The sequence below is a fragment of the Sebastes umbrosus genome, chromosome 16 (genome assembly GCF_015220745.1).
Source record: "Sebastes umbrosus isolate fSebUmb1 chromosome 16, fSebUmb1.pri, whole genome shotgun sequence".
Classification (NCBI taxonomy): domain Eukaryota; kingdom Metazoa; phylum Chordata; class Actinopteri; order Perciformes; family Sebastidae; genus Sebastes; species Sebastes umbrosus.
The window spans coordinates 29,250,542-29,268,361 of NC_051284.1; the positions used below are offsets into that span (position 1 = coordinate 29,250,542).

The 17,820-nt window shown below is 41.2% G+C and overlaps 2 protein-coding genes across 6 annotated transcripts in view; both read right to left on the reverse strand.

Moving 5' to 3' along the window:
• The window catches only part of bag5 (BCL2 associated athanogene 5), a 21,627-nt gene continuing 3,807 nt past the window's right edge, over positions 1-17,820 (reverse strand). For 2 of the 4 annotated variants that reach the window (XM_037747043.1, XM_037747046.1), the window contains exons 2-3: positions 4,849-5,745; positions 1-1,579 (exon numbers count right to left, since the gene is read on the reverse strand). In XM_037747043.1, coding sequence (XP_037602971.1) covers positions 1,039-1,579; positions 4,849-5,745 — 1,438 coding nt within the window. In that variant the 3' untranslated portion in view covers positions 1-1,038. Of the gene's footprint in view, positions 1,580-4,848; positions 5,746-10,750; positions 11,171-11,240; positions 11,567-17,820 lie in introns of those variants that run through there. The other 2 variants (XM_037747045.1, XM_037747044.1) reach the window with 2 other exon arrangements.
• The window catches only part of LOC119474770, a 4,236-nt gene continuing 1,925 nt past the window's right edge, over positions 15,510-17,820 (reverse strand). The window contains exons 2-4 of one of the 2 annotated variants that reach the window (XM_037747041.1): positions 17,448-17,574; positions 16,221-16,454; positions 15,840-15,999 (exon numbers count right to left, since the gene is read on the reverse strand). In XM_037747041.1, coding sequence (XP_037602969.1) covers positions 15,985-15,999; positions 16,221-16,454; positions 17,448-17,574 — 376 coding nt within the window. In that variant the 3' untranslated portion in view covers positions 15,840-15,984. Of the gene's footprint in view, positions 16,455-17,447; positions 17,575-17,820 lie in introns of both variants that reach the window. The other variant, XM_037747040.1, reaches the window with a different exon arrangement.

The following is a 17,820-nucleotide window of genomic DNA, read 5'->3' on the forward strand; positions in this document are numbered from 1 at the left end:
GGTTCGATTGTGAAACTGTGGCGGAACGCATTTGACGGTTTGAATGTTAATGTGGTCGAAATCATCACTGAAACTCCGGCCAATGGATTTTCTGATTGACAAATAGTCTATATGAAGAAAAAAAAAAAAAGAACGAATAGTCGAATCTTCGTATTGAACAGACAAATTTGAGTCAAATCAAAAAATTCTGATTCGGGAACAGCCCTAATTTACTATACAGAAATATCCAACATATCCAATAAGTCATTAGAATAAAGCTCAACATCTACTGCTGTCTTTTTCTGTGTGTCGTTACATACGTTAATAACAGACAGAACCAGATGTGCGTTGATAAAGTAAAGAAGAAGAAAAAGTGGGCGTTCCTGTACCGCACGAGCCAATCAGAGTAGTTCTTCCTATCATTCTCTACACGAACACCCCCCTGCGACTGCAATCAGACCCGTCTCAAAATCGGCGCCGAACCAACAGGTGTCACAATCTGGACGACTCTAATTAGGTCACTGTATTTAACACATGCATCGGCTGTGTCTCCATTAGCAACTCAGATTAATCAGGCCAGACGGGGGAACCACTGCGAAGCAATCCATCAAACTTCATCGATATCAAGAGCAGTCTGGAGGAAACGACCACTGTAACAGGCATTAATTTAGTGCTTTGGCAGCAGGCTTCAACGACCACACACACACACACACACACACACACACACTCACACACACACACCCAGTACAATGACAACAGACAACAACTCTCACACACACACTCACACACATTCGGGAGATTTAAAAAGAAAATGTTCAAAAAGCACAAAATAAATCCAAAGTGTGTTTCACAAAAGGAGTTCTGTGTTCTTCTCAGCACGGTCGGCCACAACTACCACAAAGAGACGAAAGAAAAGCGCTGCTGCAGTGCATTCTGGGGATTTGAGTCCATATTTACAGCCCGTGGAATGATAACGTACCAGTTGTTTTTTTTATTTACACACATTATCAGCTCCTTTTCGTTCCTGCAGCGACGTCCCATCCAAAGTTTTTAAATGAATCAATACTCCCACTCGTCCGTCTTCATGTCCAGGTAGTTGAGGATGTTCTGGGCAAACTTCACCGCCTGCTTCCGCGCCATCTTGGTGGTCTCGTCGCCCTGCGGGTCCACGGCATCCAGCGACAGCAGCTGTTTGGTCAGCAGCTCCTCCAGCATCATGTAGCTCTTGTCGATCCGCTTGCCGTCGAAGCCCAGCGCCTGGGCCTGGAGGTCCGAGAGGCTCCCCAGGACCAGCCACACGGCCCGGTGCGACGGGTGCTCGCTGGGGCCCGGCTGGCGGCGGCCCAGAGCCTCGCGGAGGTCCAGGAAGGTGATGATGGCTTGGACCTCCACCACGGCGCGGCGGCGGGCCTCTCTGATGCACGGGTTCTTGGCCGTGTCCACTTGGTCCAGGTGAGTGAGGAGGCTCTGCAGCTCGGCTTTGGGCCTGAAGCTCAGATCCCCCATCACGCTGTGCCGCAAGACGCCCTCTCGCAGGTGGGAGACGTGAGCTCGCACCGCCTCGATCTCACGGATGGAGTTGTGCTGCCCCAAGTCGTACCTGAAGAGACAAACACGGAATCACTGCTTTGAAAACTCCTGAACTTCAGTGCATGAACACGCCTCCCAGCTGCAGAAAAGTGGAATTATTGCAGCAAGCCACACTGAATTCGCCGTAAGAGTACTTTACTGATTAACGGCAGAAACACACCAGAGCAGCGGTGAAGTGTAAACAGAGTCCAGTGACTCCTGTGACATTTACCTATGTTACAAATGTTTTTTGCGCCCTCAAATCCATTGTTGTCAATGTAGACACGTGGCAGGCACGCTCAAACGCGGGAGAAACGTCGAAACAAAGCGCAAGGGTTCCCAAGCACCTATTTTTCAGGGTGCGATGGCTGCGCCCCGGGGTAAAAATAGCTCAACTTTTGGAACACTGCAGCGCGCGCAGCGTGTCATGTGCCGAGGAACAACCAATCACAGCCGGCAGATATCTTTTCTTTCTTCCATAAATATGAGTCTACAGTAAATGTGGAGAAGTTAATCATGTTAGTGCAGGACTACCCAGAGCTTTATGATCTGTCCCACAGACTATTTTACTGCTTCACCCTTTCTGTCCGAGGACGTCACAACATCCGGTTCAAAGGTCATCATTTATTGTTGTTTTGACTTTGTTTAGTTTGGTCAGTGAGGCTTTTACTGCTAAATTACTGCAACTTCATCATCATCGTCATCGCAGCACGCAGGTTTTGGTTGCTTAGTAACGGCAGGCGCGACAGGAGTGCAACCTCCCAAGCACCTTGGATAAAAGGATGAACGCGTCACAGCTGGCGATTTCCACGCCTTTTAGACGCTACATGTGAATGGCACAGACTCATGATGGAAAGTTAAAAAAAAGTCTTAAAATCAATACAGTTTGTTGCATTTGCAGTTTTTTTTTTTTATTCCACATATTCTTCTTCATTGTCAAAACCCGGAGCCTACATTACCCACAATGCAACTCAGCCAGAGTCGGTTTGATTGGAGAGTCCGGTGTGTTATGCTAGTAGCAGCTAGCCTCAACCCCCAACTGTTCTACTACTATTACTACTATTGGAGCCACAAAAGGTTGAGAGCTTCTTTCATATGCAGTAGTACTTCTGAACACCTGTAAACAGACTTTGATGTGTGAAATCAGTGGAGTTCAGCTTTTTTTTGTAGTTTTTCACCCAACAAAATTAGCTCTTCAATATCTGAATCATCTGCACTTTGTTGCAGTGAAATGTTTTTTGCACCAGGAGGGAAAATGTCTGCAGTGTAGCGCCAGCTGTGCCAAGCTGAGGCGTCTGAGAGCGGAGGAGGCGAAGCAGCTCCGTCACACCAGCCAGAAAACAAAATCACAATTAATCCCACCAAAATAAAAGCATGCTCGGATTCAGTAGGTACCTGATACTACTCATAAAATACTCTAATATGTTTATTTTCAGTGTATCCTGTATCAAACAAACTTCATCAAACAACCTTTTTTTAACTGTAATTGAGGCCCAAAACTCGGCAGCACAAAGGAAAACATGTGAATGGAGTGGTACTTGAATCGGTGCTCGAGTCTGCTCTTCTCCATAATGCAGGACTCGGTAGGCGTATTATTGCTATCAGTGCTCCTCTGGTGATGTGAGTCTAATTCACTCCTGACGGTGCAGCATGATTCAAATCTAAAATTCAACAACAATCCTCAGTCCCTCCTCCAATCCTCCACCACAGCTACCGGTGATGAACAATAACATCAGCTCATGTGCACTGCAAGGACAGCACAGAGTATACATCAGTAGAGAAGATGTTTAAGTGGTACTTTATGCTGGGAAAGTTGTATTTCTTCTGATCGAAAATAAAACTATTAGTCAATCGACAGAAAATTAATCAACTATTTTGATAATAGTCTTTTTTATTTAAAAAAAAAAGTGCCAAGAATTCTTCTAAAATGTTAATATTAAGTCTTCTGTGACAAAACAAGAGATATGATTTTTCCCCATTTCCTGACTTTTCATAGTCTAAAATGATAACTCGATAAATAGGGAAAATAATCAGCAGATTACTCAATAAATAGGAAAAATAATCAGCAGATTACTCGATAAATAGGAAAAATAATCAGCAGATTACTCAATAAATAGGAAAAATAATCAGCAGATTACTCAATAAATAGGAAAAGTAATCAGCAGATTACTCGATAAATAGGAAAAATAATCAGCAGATTACTCGATAAATAGGAAAAATAATCAGCAGATTACTCAATAAATAGGGAAAATAATCAGCAGATTACTCAATAAATAGGAAAAATAATCAGCAGATTACTCGATAAATAGGAAAAATAATCAGCAGATTACTCGATAAATAGGAAAAATAATCAGTAGATTACTTGATAAATAGGGGAAATAATCAGCATATTAATTGATAATTAAAGGGCGGATCCATCTGCGTTCTGTTTTGTTTTTTTCAAATGGAAACGCCCACTCAGCTGTTGCAAAAAGCAGTGATGTAGGTTACCATAGTAAGCTAATCAAAGCTAATCAATAAGGTTATAAATAATGTGAACGCTAGCACTAGCTGAGTCAACGTTAGCTGTGATCAGTTTGGAATTAACTGAAAGGGTTGGTTCAGATTTGTTATTGTCTTCTCCCAGGTTCTGTGACGGGAAAATTACTGTTTTTGAGAATGGAGTCTGGTGGCTTTGAAGAAAGCGACATAACGGCTTCAGTTCCCCGTCTGACGGCGAGGTAAAGCTGCTGTGGACAGGAGCAGCACAAAAACGTATTTTAGACGCCTAAAAGTGTACACTATATTTAGAATATTTTCATCCCTTTACCTCGCCACCAGACTCGCCTTTACGATGGGGAACTGAAGCTGTTATATCACTCTCTTCAAAGCTCCAGACTCCATTCACAAAAACAATAATTTTACCTCTCAGAACAGAGGAGTTGCTGCTCTACCGCTGCAACGATCGGTTAGTTTGTTTGTGTTATTGTGTGACTTTCCGATACGTCTGCTTCTCCAAACTGGGAGCACGCCGACCGCCATCTAAGTTCCTGTATGTGAGAATATTACTCTGACTATAAGGATGTTTATATATACTGTACATGTAGCAGCGTCATCATGCTGAAACCTACGTCAGGTCACTTGGGAAAACTTTTTTAGAAGGGCTTGGAAAATTAGCATTTTGACGCAAAAATACCAAGATTTGAATGTTTGGATGTGAATACATCAGGAACACCACTGAGACGCCACAGAATGATATAAAAACGATAAATGATAAATAAATAATGGACCCGACCTTTAACCCTGAACTGCTTATCCTACCTGCGCGTGTCTTCTCCCTCCCCCTCGAGGTCCAGATGTTTCAGCAGCCCGTTTATCTCCTCCACGACCTGTTTCCTGTAATTTCTGATCGCCGCGTTCCCGGAAACATCCAGAGCGTCCAGCTCCACCTGCATCTCCAACAGGATCCGTGACAGGTGGGCGCAACTGTCCCTCCCGCTCAGACCCATCAGCAGCGCCACCAGCTGGCCGCGCGCCACGCTCACCTTCACCATCACCTGGTTGATGCGGTGCACGGCCTCGTGGGTTTCCCCTGACAGCGGCAGGGAGAGGGTCTGCTGCTCCGTACGCCCTTCGATCACATCCTGTATGGCGCACAGACGCGTCAGGGCCCGGTAGCGCGCCTTGCGGAGCGGCACCCTCCCTTCGGTCTTGATTTGGGTGAGCTTCAGTATGATCTCCTGCAGGGCGTCCACCAGCTCGTCGTTTATTTCAGCCACCCCGCCGGACCGCTGGGGCGCCACCACGCGGTCGTCCACCAGCTGCCGCGCAGCGTTGCTCATTTCCTCGATGGCAGCGCGGGCCGGATGAGTGGCGTTCTCCTCCAGGTAGCGCAGGAGGCCCTCCACCTCCTGTGCTGCTCTCTTGCGCGCCCCCTGCAGCTCCGGTTTGCCCTCCGTGTCGACCTGGTCCACGTCCAGCAGCAGCCGCGTCAGCTCGCGCTCCAGACGCTTGTAGTCGCGGTCATGCTGCAGGCCGCTGAAGGTGCAGACCTGAGGCCCCAGAGACGCCACCTCCTTCTGGACCTCGTACAGCCGCATCATGGCAGGGTGCTGCGGATGATACGGCTGCTGCTGCTGCTCCATCGGATGTTGCTGTTGTTGCTGAGGGACGCCATGGTCCATCCTCTTCCCACCATCAAAGGGCTTCCCAAACAGGCTGGAGAGAGGAGAGGAAAGTCAGGACAATGAGCAACAATACAGAGCCTCCGCTAACATCGTTGTCTACGAGCCAGAATGACTGGATTACTTCAAAAGTTTCTTTTCAGATCCTCACAGCCAACACTGGTTGAATAGGACCTCCAACTAATGTGTGGATCTCTGCCAAAGCAGCTGGCATAAACACAAACTCTGCAACCTCAGCCAAACATTTAAATCTCCACCAACGCCAGAGGAATTTACAACAGTGTGGTTGGATGTAAATGCAGTTAGCCCTGCTCTCACATGCTACTCAATAATGTGGCATTTCTGTGTTGGAAACAAAAGTACGATCTTTCTCTGCGTCTCCAGTCGAGAACAAAAGCCGCGTTCCAGTTCTAACATACGACCTCCTGATATAAACACAATGGCTGTGTGATGTTGCACTGGAGACGGTCGCCCACTGGCACATAAATAAATCCTGAAATGAGAAATCAGCCAAGGGAAGGATAAATTGTTATATCTCTAATTTGCAGGCAGTTCTGTCATCCTTAACATGTCAGACATCCAGCCTGGAGGCTAAGGAGTCATTAAACATGAAAATAATCCATTTTATGTGTGAGCGATCCTGACGCTCCACCACTGGAGCTGTCACTTCCCAACATGCTGCTGGTCTCCAGCAAAACGTTAACCGGCCTTAACTGGGAGAACTGAACCTGCAATGTTCAATTTGCTGCAGGTTAAAAAAGGAGGTTTTTATCTGTTCAAAATGTACCTTAAAGGGAGATTTAAGTATTTAATGCTCTTATCAACATGGGAGTGGGCAAATATGCTGCTTTATGCAAATGTATGTATATATTTATTACTGGAAATCAATTACCAACACAAAAACAATGACAGATATTGTCCAGAAACCCTCACAGGTACTGCATTTAGCATAAAACTATATGCTCCAATCATAACATGGCAAACTGCAGCCCAACAGGCAACAACAGCTGTCAGTGTGTCAGTGTGCTGACTTGACTATGACTTGCCCCAAACTGCATGTGATGATCATAAAGTGGGCATGTCTGTAAAGGGGAGACTCGTGGGTACTCATAGAACCCGTTTACATTCACATATCTGGAGGTCAGAGGTCAAGGGACCGTTGGAGCGTTATTTAACCTCCTTCCCGACAAGCTAGTATGACATGGTTGGTATCAATGGATTCGCTAGTTTTTCTAGTTTCATATGATACCAGTATCTTCACAAAACTGAGGCTGAGAAACTTTGTGTTGAGATGCTCTTTACATATGCATTTGCAGAGTTTATTTAACTGGTTTAGAGCCACTAAATGAAAACAGTACTAAACACAATGAGCCAACATACATAAACGGTGCTATAAACAGTGCAAAGCCTGTAAATATGTCCCTCTACATGCTCTTAAATTACTGAAAGGTTGATTGATATGTGAGCAAAAAGTGCAATATGTGCAATCGCAATCTCTTATTTTTTTTTAATGGATATTTTTATTGCTTCTTTTGTAATTATATCGTTTATTTTATGTCTTTTTTATATTTACTTGTTTCCTTTTATGGAGCGTCCCAGTGAAAGCATTTGATATGATTGTACTTGTATAACCAGAGTGACCATAAACATCCTGAACTCCAGATAAATCACACGAGAACTCAGCGGCTTAAGACGAAGACAAGAACAAATGCCCACATAAATATATTCATATGAAATCCTTACTCCGTACAAATCATGTAAGGAAATGAATGAGGTTAACCTACATTTCGTCTCGACAAGAGGAACACCCACATGACAACCATTCAGAGTACGGCTGAGCGTTTCTATCGGGCTCGCTGGCGGACGTGATGGTGAAATGTCTAATCCACGTAAACAGGATCCAGCTTGCCGTTAAGGCTTCAGATACCGAGGAGGAAACCAACTGACCAACACCCAACATCCAACGTAGGAAAACACTTCAGTGAGTCTCCACACTCCTACAGAAGTGTGTCACAGGTGCCTCGAGCTGAGAAATGTATTCCCAGTTCAACACGATTTAGGAAAACGCCATCAGCACTTCTTAGTGGGATTAATAACAGGGTTCTACTTTAAGCCGTTAAATTATCTTTTGAGCCAAAATGTCAAAACGTTGCTGATTTCAGCTTCTCCAGAGGGAAGACTTGATGCTTTTCTCTGTTCTGAATAACTGTAAACTGAATATCTTTTGAGTTTTAAACAAAGACAAGACTTCTGAAGACTTCACCTTTAAAGCTCTGAGAACTTGTGACATTTTATAGACAGAAAATACCGTTAACTCCTATAAATTCATTATGCTTATTAAGCCACAGTATCTACAGGTCATTCTCTTTAAAGAGGAAGGGTGTGTCAGACGGACAATAACTTTGCCTCTCTTTGTAGTAGTTTTGCATCTGTTTGTAGTTGTTTAGTCTTTTTGAAGTCGTTTTGTGTCATTTGTGTCTTTTTGTAGTAATTGTGCATCTCTTTGTAGTTGTTTTGAGTCTTTTTCTAGTCATTTTGAATCTGTTTATAGTAATTTTGCATCTATTAGTAGTTGCTTTGCATTGCTCTGTAGTAATTTTTCATCTCTTTATGGTTGTTTTGCATCTTTTTGTAGTCATTTTGCATCTCTTTGTAGTTGCTTTGAATCTTTTTGTAGTCATTTTGCATCTGTTTGTAGTTGTGTCTTTTTGTAGTCATGTTGCATCTCTTTGTAGTTGCTGTGCATCTCTGTAGTCATTTTGTGTCTCATGGTAGTTGCTTTGAGTCTTTTTGTAGTAATTTTGCATTTCTTTTTGTAGTTGTTTTGTGTCTTTTTGTAGTTGCTTTGCATCTCTCTGTAGACAATTTGCATTTCTTTGTAGTTGCTTTGCATCTTTCTGGAGTTATTTTGCATCTCTTTGTAGTTGCTTTGCATCTATCTGTAGTTGTTTTGTGTCTCATTGTAGTTGCTTTGCATCTCTCTGTAGTCAATTTGCATCTCTACGTAGTTGCTTTGCATCTCTCTGTAGTTGTTTTGCGTTTCATTGTAGTTGCTTTGCATCTCTCTGTAGTCAATTTGCATCTCTTTGTAGTTGTTTTGCATCTTTCTGTAGTTATTTTGCATCTCTTTGTAGTTGCTTTGCATCTATCTGTAGTTGTTTTATGTCTCATTGTAGTTGCTTTGCATCTCTCTGTAGTCGTTTTGCATCTCTTTGTAGTTGCTTTGCATCTCTTTATAGTCATTTTGTATCTCTTTGTAGTTTCTTTGAATCTCTTTTGTAGTCATTTTGTATCTCTTTGTAGTTGCTTTGCATCTCTCTGTAATCATTTTGTATCTCTTTGTAGTTTCTTTGCATCTTTCTGTAGTCATTTTGTGTCTCTTTGTAGTTGTTTTGCATCTCTCTGTAATCAATTTGTATCTCTTTGTAGTTGCTTTGCATCTTTCTGTAGTCATTTTGCATCTCTTTGTAGTTGCTTTGCATCTCTCTGTAGTCATTTTGTGTCTCCTTGTAGTTGCTTTGCATCTCTCTGTAGTCGTTTTGCATCTCTTTGTAGTTGTGTTGTCTGTTTTTGTAGTCGATTTGCATCTATTAGTTGTTTTTTTTGTGTCTCTTTGTCTTTTGGCAACACTTTGCAGGTGAACCCGAAGACCTCTCTGGTGCTGCTGCTGGTTCATGAACTGCACTTGAACTTTAGTATTTACTTCACACTGGAGATGAAGAGAGGCAGTCTGACTCTGGTCCAAAGCTTCCTGCCATAACAAATCCACACTGACACTCCTGAGCATATACAAAACACCACAGCACACTACACAAAATATTATAGGAAACCACCTAATGAAGCCTGAGATGCAGGATCGAAGCAATTCTGGTTTAAATTGCTTTACTAATTGTTCTGTATTTGAATGAAATGTTGAGGAAAAATAAACAAATACTGGATTGGATTTGATGGGAAGACAATATACATCTAAATACTTTGATCTGGAGCAAAAAAAAACGTGATCGAGACATTCATTGTTTTAACTGAACTCTGCGACTTTACAACAGTAATGTTAACAGTCACTTCACACACACACACACACACACACACACACACACACACACACACAGACAGAGGCTCTGACCTCGACCTCTCTGGCCCCGGAGGCTTGAGCCCGATCAGTAATCCATCCGTGATCACAATGCAAAGAAGAACCACCTCCAGCATTAAAATAAAGTCTACTCAGGATGTTTAGAGACAAAGAAAAAGGAAAGCGAGAGAGCGTAGTAAATTAATCCCATCAATCCACAAACGCCCACATCAGCGTTAACTTTCTATGACTGCAGGGTGGTGAACGGTTAACACACAGTTTTTACACCAGAACATGGCTCGGAGGCAGCCTGTCATGATCAGTCTCTGTAAGCATGATGATTGTGAAGCCCACCGATATATATGATTGTTTAGTTATTCACAGCATCAATAACTCTTAATGGAATAGACAAGCATTATGTTATTATCAGCATTCCCTAAAGTACTTTTATGTAAGAGGGGCTGGGCATTTTCCAGAGTAGTGGATGGATGTGGACGCATGCCGGAGCCACAAAAAGCTCACTAAATCTGAGTATTTATTAGGATAATCTCTGCAAAATCCACTCCAGTCTGGCAAAACACCTCATCTCTCAGATGGATAAAAAAAAAAAAAAGGCTGATGTGATGAAGCTAAGAATAGGGTTTTTTGCTAGTGCTAGTAGGAATCTTCCCTCCTCATGAGTCACACAGCATGAACTGATGATGACATGCAACATGCAAATCTTAAAAAAAACAACCCCATATATTTGAAGCACCTTTTCATCCTGCATGTCTGTCTCTCTCTGCAAGCATGCACCGGTTTCCTGCACAGCTTTGCGCATTATGTCACCATGCTAAAATCCTATTTGGCACACAGAGCTGGGTTTTGCAAAAGGTGTATCACCAGAACACCAGCAGCACTATGCACACACACATCTGGATGCACACACACATCTGGATGCACAAACAGCAGTTATATTATTATTTCTCACCTTTTTAAAACTCCAAACACATTCGCACACATTGTTACGGATGTCTGTTTCCATCAGCCTGCAGCAGGGCGGGTCGTGGAGCAAAGTGGCATCCAGATGGATCAACCAACACAACCCAGAAAGATGATGTGAGTGATGGAGAGATGGAGATGCTCTGCTCAGCTTCAGCACCAAAGACTGACTGACTGACTGCGGTGTGTCTGGTGTAGCTGGTGTTGCCCCTCCCACAGACAACCAGAGAGGCTTCCTCCACCTACTATCTCTTTAAAACTTAACACATATAAACCTCCCTGAAGCTTTAATTATATCTAAATCCTCATTTTAGCTCCTCTAGAGCAGTAAGGCAGCCTGTTCTCCTCTCTGGATGCTATTGTGTCTGTGATCACCTGACTCAGCCCCACCTTTCCTCTCATTTTAGCCCATTAACCAGGGTTTTTTTAAGTCTTAACACACAAACACAGCTTTATCTCTTCAGTAGTGTCACTCTTACCTGCATAGCCAGCGTACAGCCATCTGAACTGTGTCGGTAAAGTGCGCAGCTCCGCCTGATTAAAGGCTATAAACATTAGCCCACCTAGCTAAGCTACCTTCTAGTTAGAGTTACTTTTCCCGTTGGCTCATCACGAGTACGAACTAACGCGGAGTTTCTCTCTTCTCTCTCTCATTTTCTCATTTTACCCGGTATTTAGTTTCACTCGACGATTAATGTGTGTTTAATTAACGTGTAATAAACACGTATTGAGGTAGAGTTAATATCGTTAACGTGTTGTTTTGTCGGGGTTAGACTGAACTGTTTTAACGGAGTGTTAAGTTTTGGTTGTCCAACATTGGGTGCGCTCCGTTTTGATTATGTGGACGTGCCGTTTGATACGTTGCAGCGAGGGCGGGGGTAGCGAAAGCTTCGATTTCACCTAAAGACATGAAACATGTGGATTATTTAATTTCATCGTTTTAATATTGATGTTTTATCAACGAGGTTTTTCAAAGTAACACATACATTTATATATATATATATGAATAAAAAGATAATAAATAATATAATATATTATAATATAATATACTATTTATATTATATTATATAACAACAAAACAAGATGTAATAAATAATAAACAATAAAGCTATAATAAGTAAGTAAACAGTAAAAAACAAGATATTAAAGAATAGACAAAATGAGTGGCTGGGTTCACATTATTGCACACTATTTGTGTTGTTTACATTTACAGAATACTTGACTTGTATATAGAAGTTTTTATCATATTTCACATTTTATTGTTGATCATTGGTGCTTTATATATTTAACATATTTATACACCTATTTGTTTCCACTAGTTGTGTACATAACAGTCCTGTCTATTGCTCACCTTTATTTGTTGTCCTGTTATTACTATTTATGTGTAAATACATTTATATACATGCATAAAAAACGGAGTTTTTATAATATTTTTTTTTTATTTCCCCCATTAGGAATACAAGGAGAAAACTCCGTTTTTTATGCATGTATATATATATATGTATATATATATACAGAAATATTATATATGTATATATATACAGGACTGTCTCAGAGAATTAGAATATTGTGATAAAGTTCTTTATTTTCTGTAATGCAATTAAAAAAACAAAAATGTCATGCATTCTGGATTCATTACAAATCAACTGAAATATTGCAAGCCTTTTATTCTTTTAATATTGCTGATTATGGCTTACAGCTTAAGAAAACACAAATATCCTATCTCTAAATATTAGAATATTTCCTCAGACCAAGTAAAAAAAAAGATTGATAACAGTAAAACAAAATCAAACATTTGAAAATGTCCATTAATGCACTCAGTACTTGGTTGGGAATCCTTTTGCACGGATTACAGCATCAATGCGGCGTGGCATGGAGGCAATCAGCCTGTGGCATTGCTGAGGTGTTATGGATGCCCATGATGCTTCAATAGCGGCCTTTAGCTCATTTGCATTGTTGGGTCTGGTGTCTTTCAGCTTCCTCTTCACAATACCCCACAAATTCTCTATGGGGTTCAGGTCAGGGGAATTGGCAGGCCAATCGAGGACAGTAATGCCATGGGCAGTACACCAGTTACTGGTGGTTCTGGCACTGTGGGCAGGTGCCAGATCATGCTGGAAAGCTCTATGGAGATGAGGATTTCATTTTCCAGCATGATCTGGCACCTGCCCACAGTGCCAGAACCACCAGTAACTGGTGTACTGCCCATGGCATTACTGTCCTCGATTGGCCTGCCAATTCCCCTGACCTGAACCCCATAGAGAATTTGTGGGGTATTGTGAAGAGGAAGCTGAAAGACACCAGACCCAACAATGCAAATGAGCTAAAGGCCGCTATTGAAGCATCATGGGCATCCATAACACCTCAGCAATGCCACAGGCTGATTGCCTCCATGCCACGCCGCATTGATGCTGTAATCCGTGCAAAAGGATTCCCAACCAAGTACTGAGTGCATTAATGGACATTTTCAAATGTTTGATTTTGTTTTACTGTTATCAATCTTTTTTTTTACTTGGTCTGAGGAAATATTCTAATATTTAGAGATAGGATATTTGTGTTTTCTTAAGCTGTAAGCCATAATCAGCAATATTAAAAGAATAAAAGGCTTGCAATATTTCAGTTGATTTGTAATGAATCCAGAATGCATGACATTTTTGTTTTTTTAATTGCATTACAGAAAATAAAGAACTTTATCACAATATTCTAATTCTCTGAGACAGTCCTGTATATAATATTTCTGTACATGTTATCAAAATTAATATTATTCATTGATACCTTTGGATATAGTTGTAACCTGTATTCTTAATTAAATTTGTGAATGCCCCCAGAGGTGGAATGTAACTAAGTATTTAAAATGGAGCTAATTTCATGCCAAAACTTAAAAAAACAAAAACAAAACATGTTTTACAAAATGCCCTACAATCCACTAACAAACAGTGTGGTTTGCAAATACAAAACGTACCCATCAAAAAAAATATTTCTAATACGTCATGCTTCAGAAACCAATCCAGGATGTTTTTCAAGTACAAAAAATATACCACGCAACTTTTGGCTCAATCTTTTTATTTTTGTTCTTTATTTCTTATAATAAAGACATTTTACATTTTCAAGGGCGTTTACCTGTAAATCCATTTCAAGAGACTTGATGTCTCTCTCTAAAGGCAACTGACGAGTACATAACATGTACAGAAGGGAACAAACAAAAAACAAAAAAATGAGAAAAAAATATACATTTTTAATGCTAAAGTGTTTTAGAGTAAAACACTTATAACTCGTCTGGAAACTGTTTATGCAGAAGTGTTTTAAATAGTTTGAGCATCCAACTGGATGAATGAGACTTGGATTATACTGCACGAGTTGTGTGAGACGGATGTTTTGCTGTAGTTAAACGCGGCCTCCAATTACCTCAATTCATCAAGACTTTACTCTGTTTTCAGATGCTCAGTTCACCGTGGAGACATGAGAGAAACACTAAGTTCTCTTCGTGTATTCAAGGTAACACGGGGTGACTAATTGATAAACAAATGATCATTTTGTGGGTGAAGTACAGAAGTGAATCACAAGTTGCTAAATGCCAAAGGGATACCCTTTAAATGTCTTGTCTGACAAACAGTTTAAAACCAAAGACATTTAGTTTACAGTAAATGTCATATCCATAAAGTAATCATCTAATCATCAGTGGTTCCCAACCTGAGGGGACCTCTTTTCTATCATTGAGTAAACTGACTAAGTGACATATATTATGAATATTTCATATTATATTAAATGCATAACAATAAGAGTACATACCAACCTATAAACGGTACTATTAACCTGAATAGTGAGTCTTTTAGATGAATTTTGAGCAGATTATTTCCTGTGAATGTTGCATCAGAGATGAGTTTTCCTGTTATTTTTAGGAACGTTTAATACAATTATCTGTACTGTGTATTTTTTTAACAATCATTCATACTAAATAGGCTTCTTTTGTTCCTCTCCCTGATGCTTGGCCGTTGTTCTTTTAGCTCTTTGGTTGTTTTATTCTTCTAATGCAAGATGAGGCTGTTTAGCAGAGAGGGAATCTCTGTTAATATAACTTGTGTTCAGATCTTCACCATTATCGCCCTTATCCTGTTTATATCTTAAATAATAATCCAAACTTTATAATAATAGTTATAAAATAAATACATTTTTCTTCTACAAAAATGAATGAAATGATGACATATAGGCCAACTGTATATTTGTTTAAAAAAAGTTGTCTTACAGCCCTTAAAATCAAGAAGGCCTCGCAACCTGTGAAGCTTTGGCGACACCTAGTGGGGGTCGAGACCCTCAGGTTGGGAACCAGTGAACTAACTGACAGTGTTTCAACTCAGGGCTGGGCAATATATCGATATTATATATCGATATTGTGATACGAGACTAGATATTGTCTTAGATTTGGGATATCATAATATGGCATAAGTGTTGCCGGGCGGCATTACAGTAAAGTGATGTATTTTCTGAACTTATCAGACTGTTCTAGCTGTTCTATTATTTACCCACTTAGTCATTATATCCACATTACTGATGATTATTTATCATCATTAAACGGCTTTGTTGAATACTCGATTCTGATTGGTCAATCACGGCGTTCTACGGCCTGTTATTTCTTTACAGCACACTGTTGCTATGTAAAACAGACCGTTGCTATGTAAAACAGACCGTTGCTATGTAAAACAGACCGTTGCTATGTAAACCAGACCGTTGCTATGGGCGGAGTTCTGATGTCGCATCGCCCTGTCTGGGTTTATTTCACAACAATGACCGGCTCGCTGTACATTATCCCTTACATAATCTCATTGTGTAAATCCTACAACATCGTCGCAACATCGTTAAAGGTATTTGGTAAAAAATATTGTGATATTTGATATCTTCCATGTCGCCCAGCCCTCTTTCAACTGAACAGTGTGTTATGGCAAACTGCATCCTCAGACTTCTACTCGTCACTTCTTGAGCGGAGGTGCATTCTGGTAGTTGGAGAGGAGACACGCCACGGTGAATAACTGAGTGATGCTCCCTGAGATGGAGGAGGGGATTTCAGTATCAAACAGTTTGTTTTCCTTCACCCTCCTCGTTAACCTCTCCACATGGACTCTCAAACGTGTCTCGAGACCATCATGTGCTGACGTTTGGTTTCCTTTAGACAGGAAGGCGGGCCGGTGAACTTTTCCAGGGACGAGGTCATCCACCAGGAAGTCTTTATCAACCATCACAGCCCTGTTAGGGGACAGCAGAGGTACGATGCCTGATTGTCTGAACATCTCTTTATCACTCACAGAGCTGTCGTAGAGTGCTGACACAAACGTTAGAGCCCCGTGTGGAGCCATGCCCACCATGGCCTTAAAGGTGCAGTGGGACTTATATAAAGAGAAAACGTCATTCTGATGTAGCGGGGAGGACGGCGCTTGGCAGCGCAGCTCTGTGCAGTCAATGATCACCTGGGTGTCTGCGTACTCCCTGAACTCAGGAGGAAGATGAGCTCTGATCTGTTCAGGTGTCAACCAGGTGCACACCGATCCCAGCAGGCGGTAGAGGAAGTCGGCCCACGTTATGATGATTCTGCTGACCGTTGTGGTTTGGATATTAAAACGGTGGCCGAGCTCCCTCTGGGTGCAGCCAGTCGACAGGAAGTTTAGAAACAGGAAGAACTCATCTATGGGGGCCAGTTTCTGCTGTGGGAAAACAGGAAAATAGGCATGATTAGTATTATATAGTATATTTCTTTTGTATTGCTGTGGTCAGAGGTTAAACTGGGCTCAGCCCCGGCTCATACGCTCTTCTATGCCGGTGTCACCAGGTCATTTTGCCGACATGAAACCCTAAATATTATTTTAAATGCTGCGAAGCTCGCCAAAAAACGTAATGTGTGTGAATGTGTGATAGTCTTCGTAACATAACAGACTGTCAAAGTAAATGCAGGTCTCTAAACCAACTGTGTGTGTGTCACAGCGGGAAGAGTGGAGGAGAAATGGCAAAGAGAAGGAAGGTTAAGAAGTTAACCTACGTAGTATGATTTATAATGTGAGATACATTTGTCTTCATCGTGATTGCAGGTGCTGTTTTATTTTATTTTACCTCAGGTCGACAGTATTGAGCAAAAAAGACTCCCACGCTGTCCTCTTCACTTGCAGTGAGAGATGTTTAATTATAACAACGTTTCAGTACACAGACCTTCATCAGGGTGTTTTTCTGGTTTTTAACCTGATGAAGTGTGTACCTGTGTATGGAAACGTTTTTATAATTAAACATCTCTTAATGCAAGTGAAGAGGACAGTGTGCGGGAATAAACTAATGTTAACATTAGAAGAAGTGCTCAGAGCTCTACTTGAATAAAAGTAACAATAATTAATGCAATTTGATTTTAATGCCACTAAATTCTTTAACGCATTAACACAACTTGCAATTTTTAGGTTGTAGTGGGCTCAGTTTTAACGCTAGAGTGAAGATACTGGCATCAGATGAAACTATAAAAGCTAAAGAATCAATTGATACCAACCATGTCATAGTAGATTATCGTGAAGGAGGTTAAATAACGCTCCAAACTTGTGCTAAATTTTGGCGAGGAAAAACTGGCATGGCCATTTTTAAAAGGGTCCCTTGACCTCTGACTTCCAGATGTGTGTGTGTGGATGGAGTGACTTTTACAGTGGCAGTCATGTACTTACTGTGTGTCTGCTGAAAGCCTCCTCTCTCTTAGCAGACGATCCTTTGGACCTTGTGGTCCGGACCATCCTGGATGTCGCTGGTTCCATCAGAGTCCAGAACGCCATCAGATGATCGTAGGAGGGGAACCTTTAGAACAAAATAATACACACGTTATATATTCTGGTGTTTGTAGTCAGGATACTGTGATATTCCCTGAGTGAGTCTTATAAAGACATAGACGTAATATGAAAACAAGCTAAACCATTTGAATGGAGTGACTTTAAAACATTTATAATAGAGAGGTAGATAGATAGATAGATAGATACACAGTGAATTTACATATCAACATTAAAGATAAATATCTATAGTAAACACAATATAAAGAATATTAGA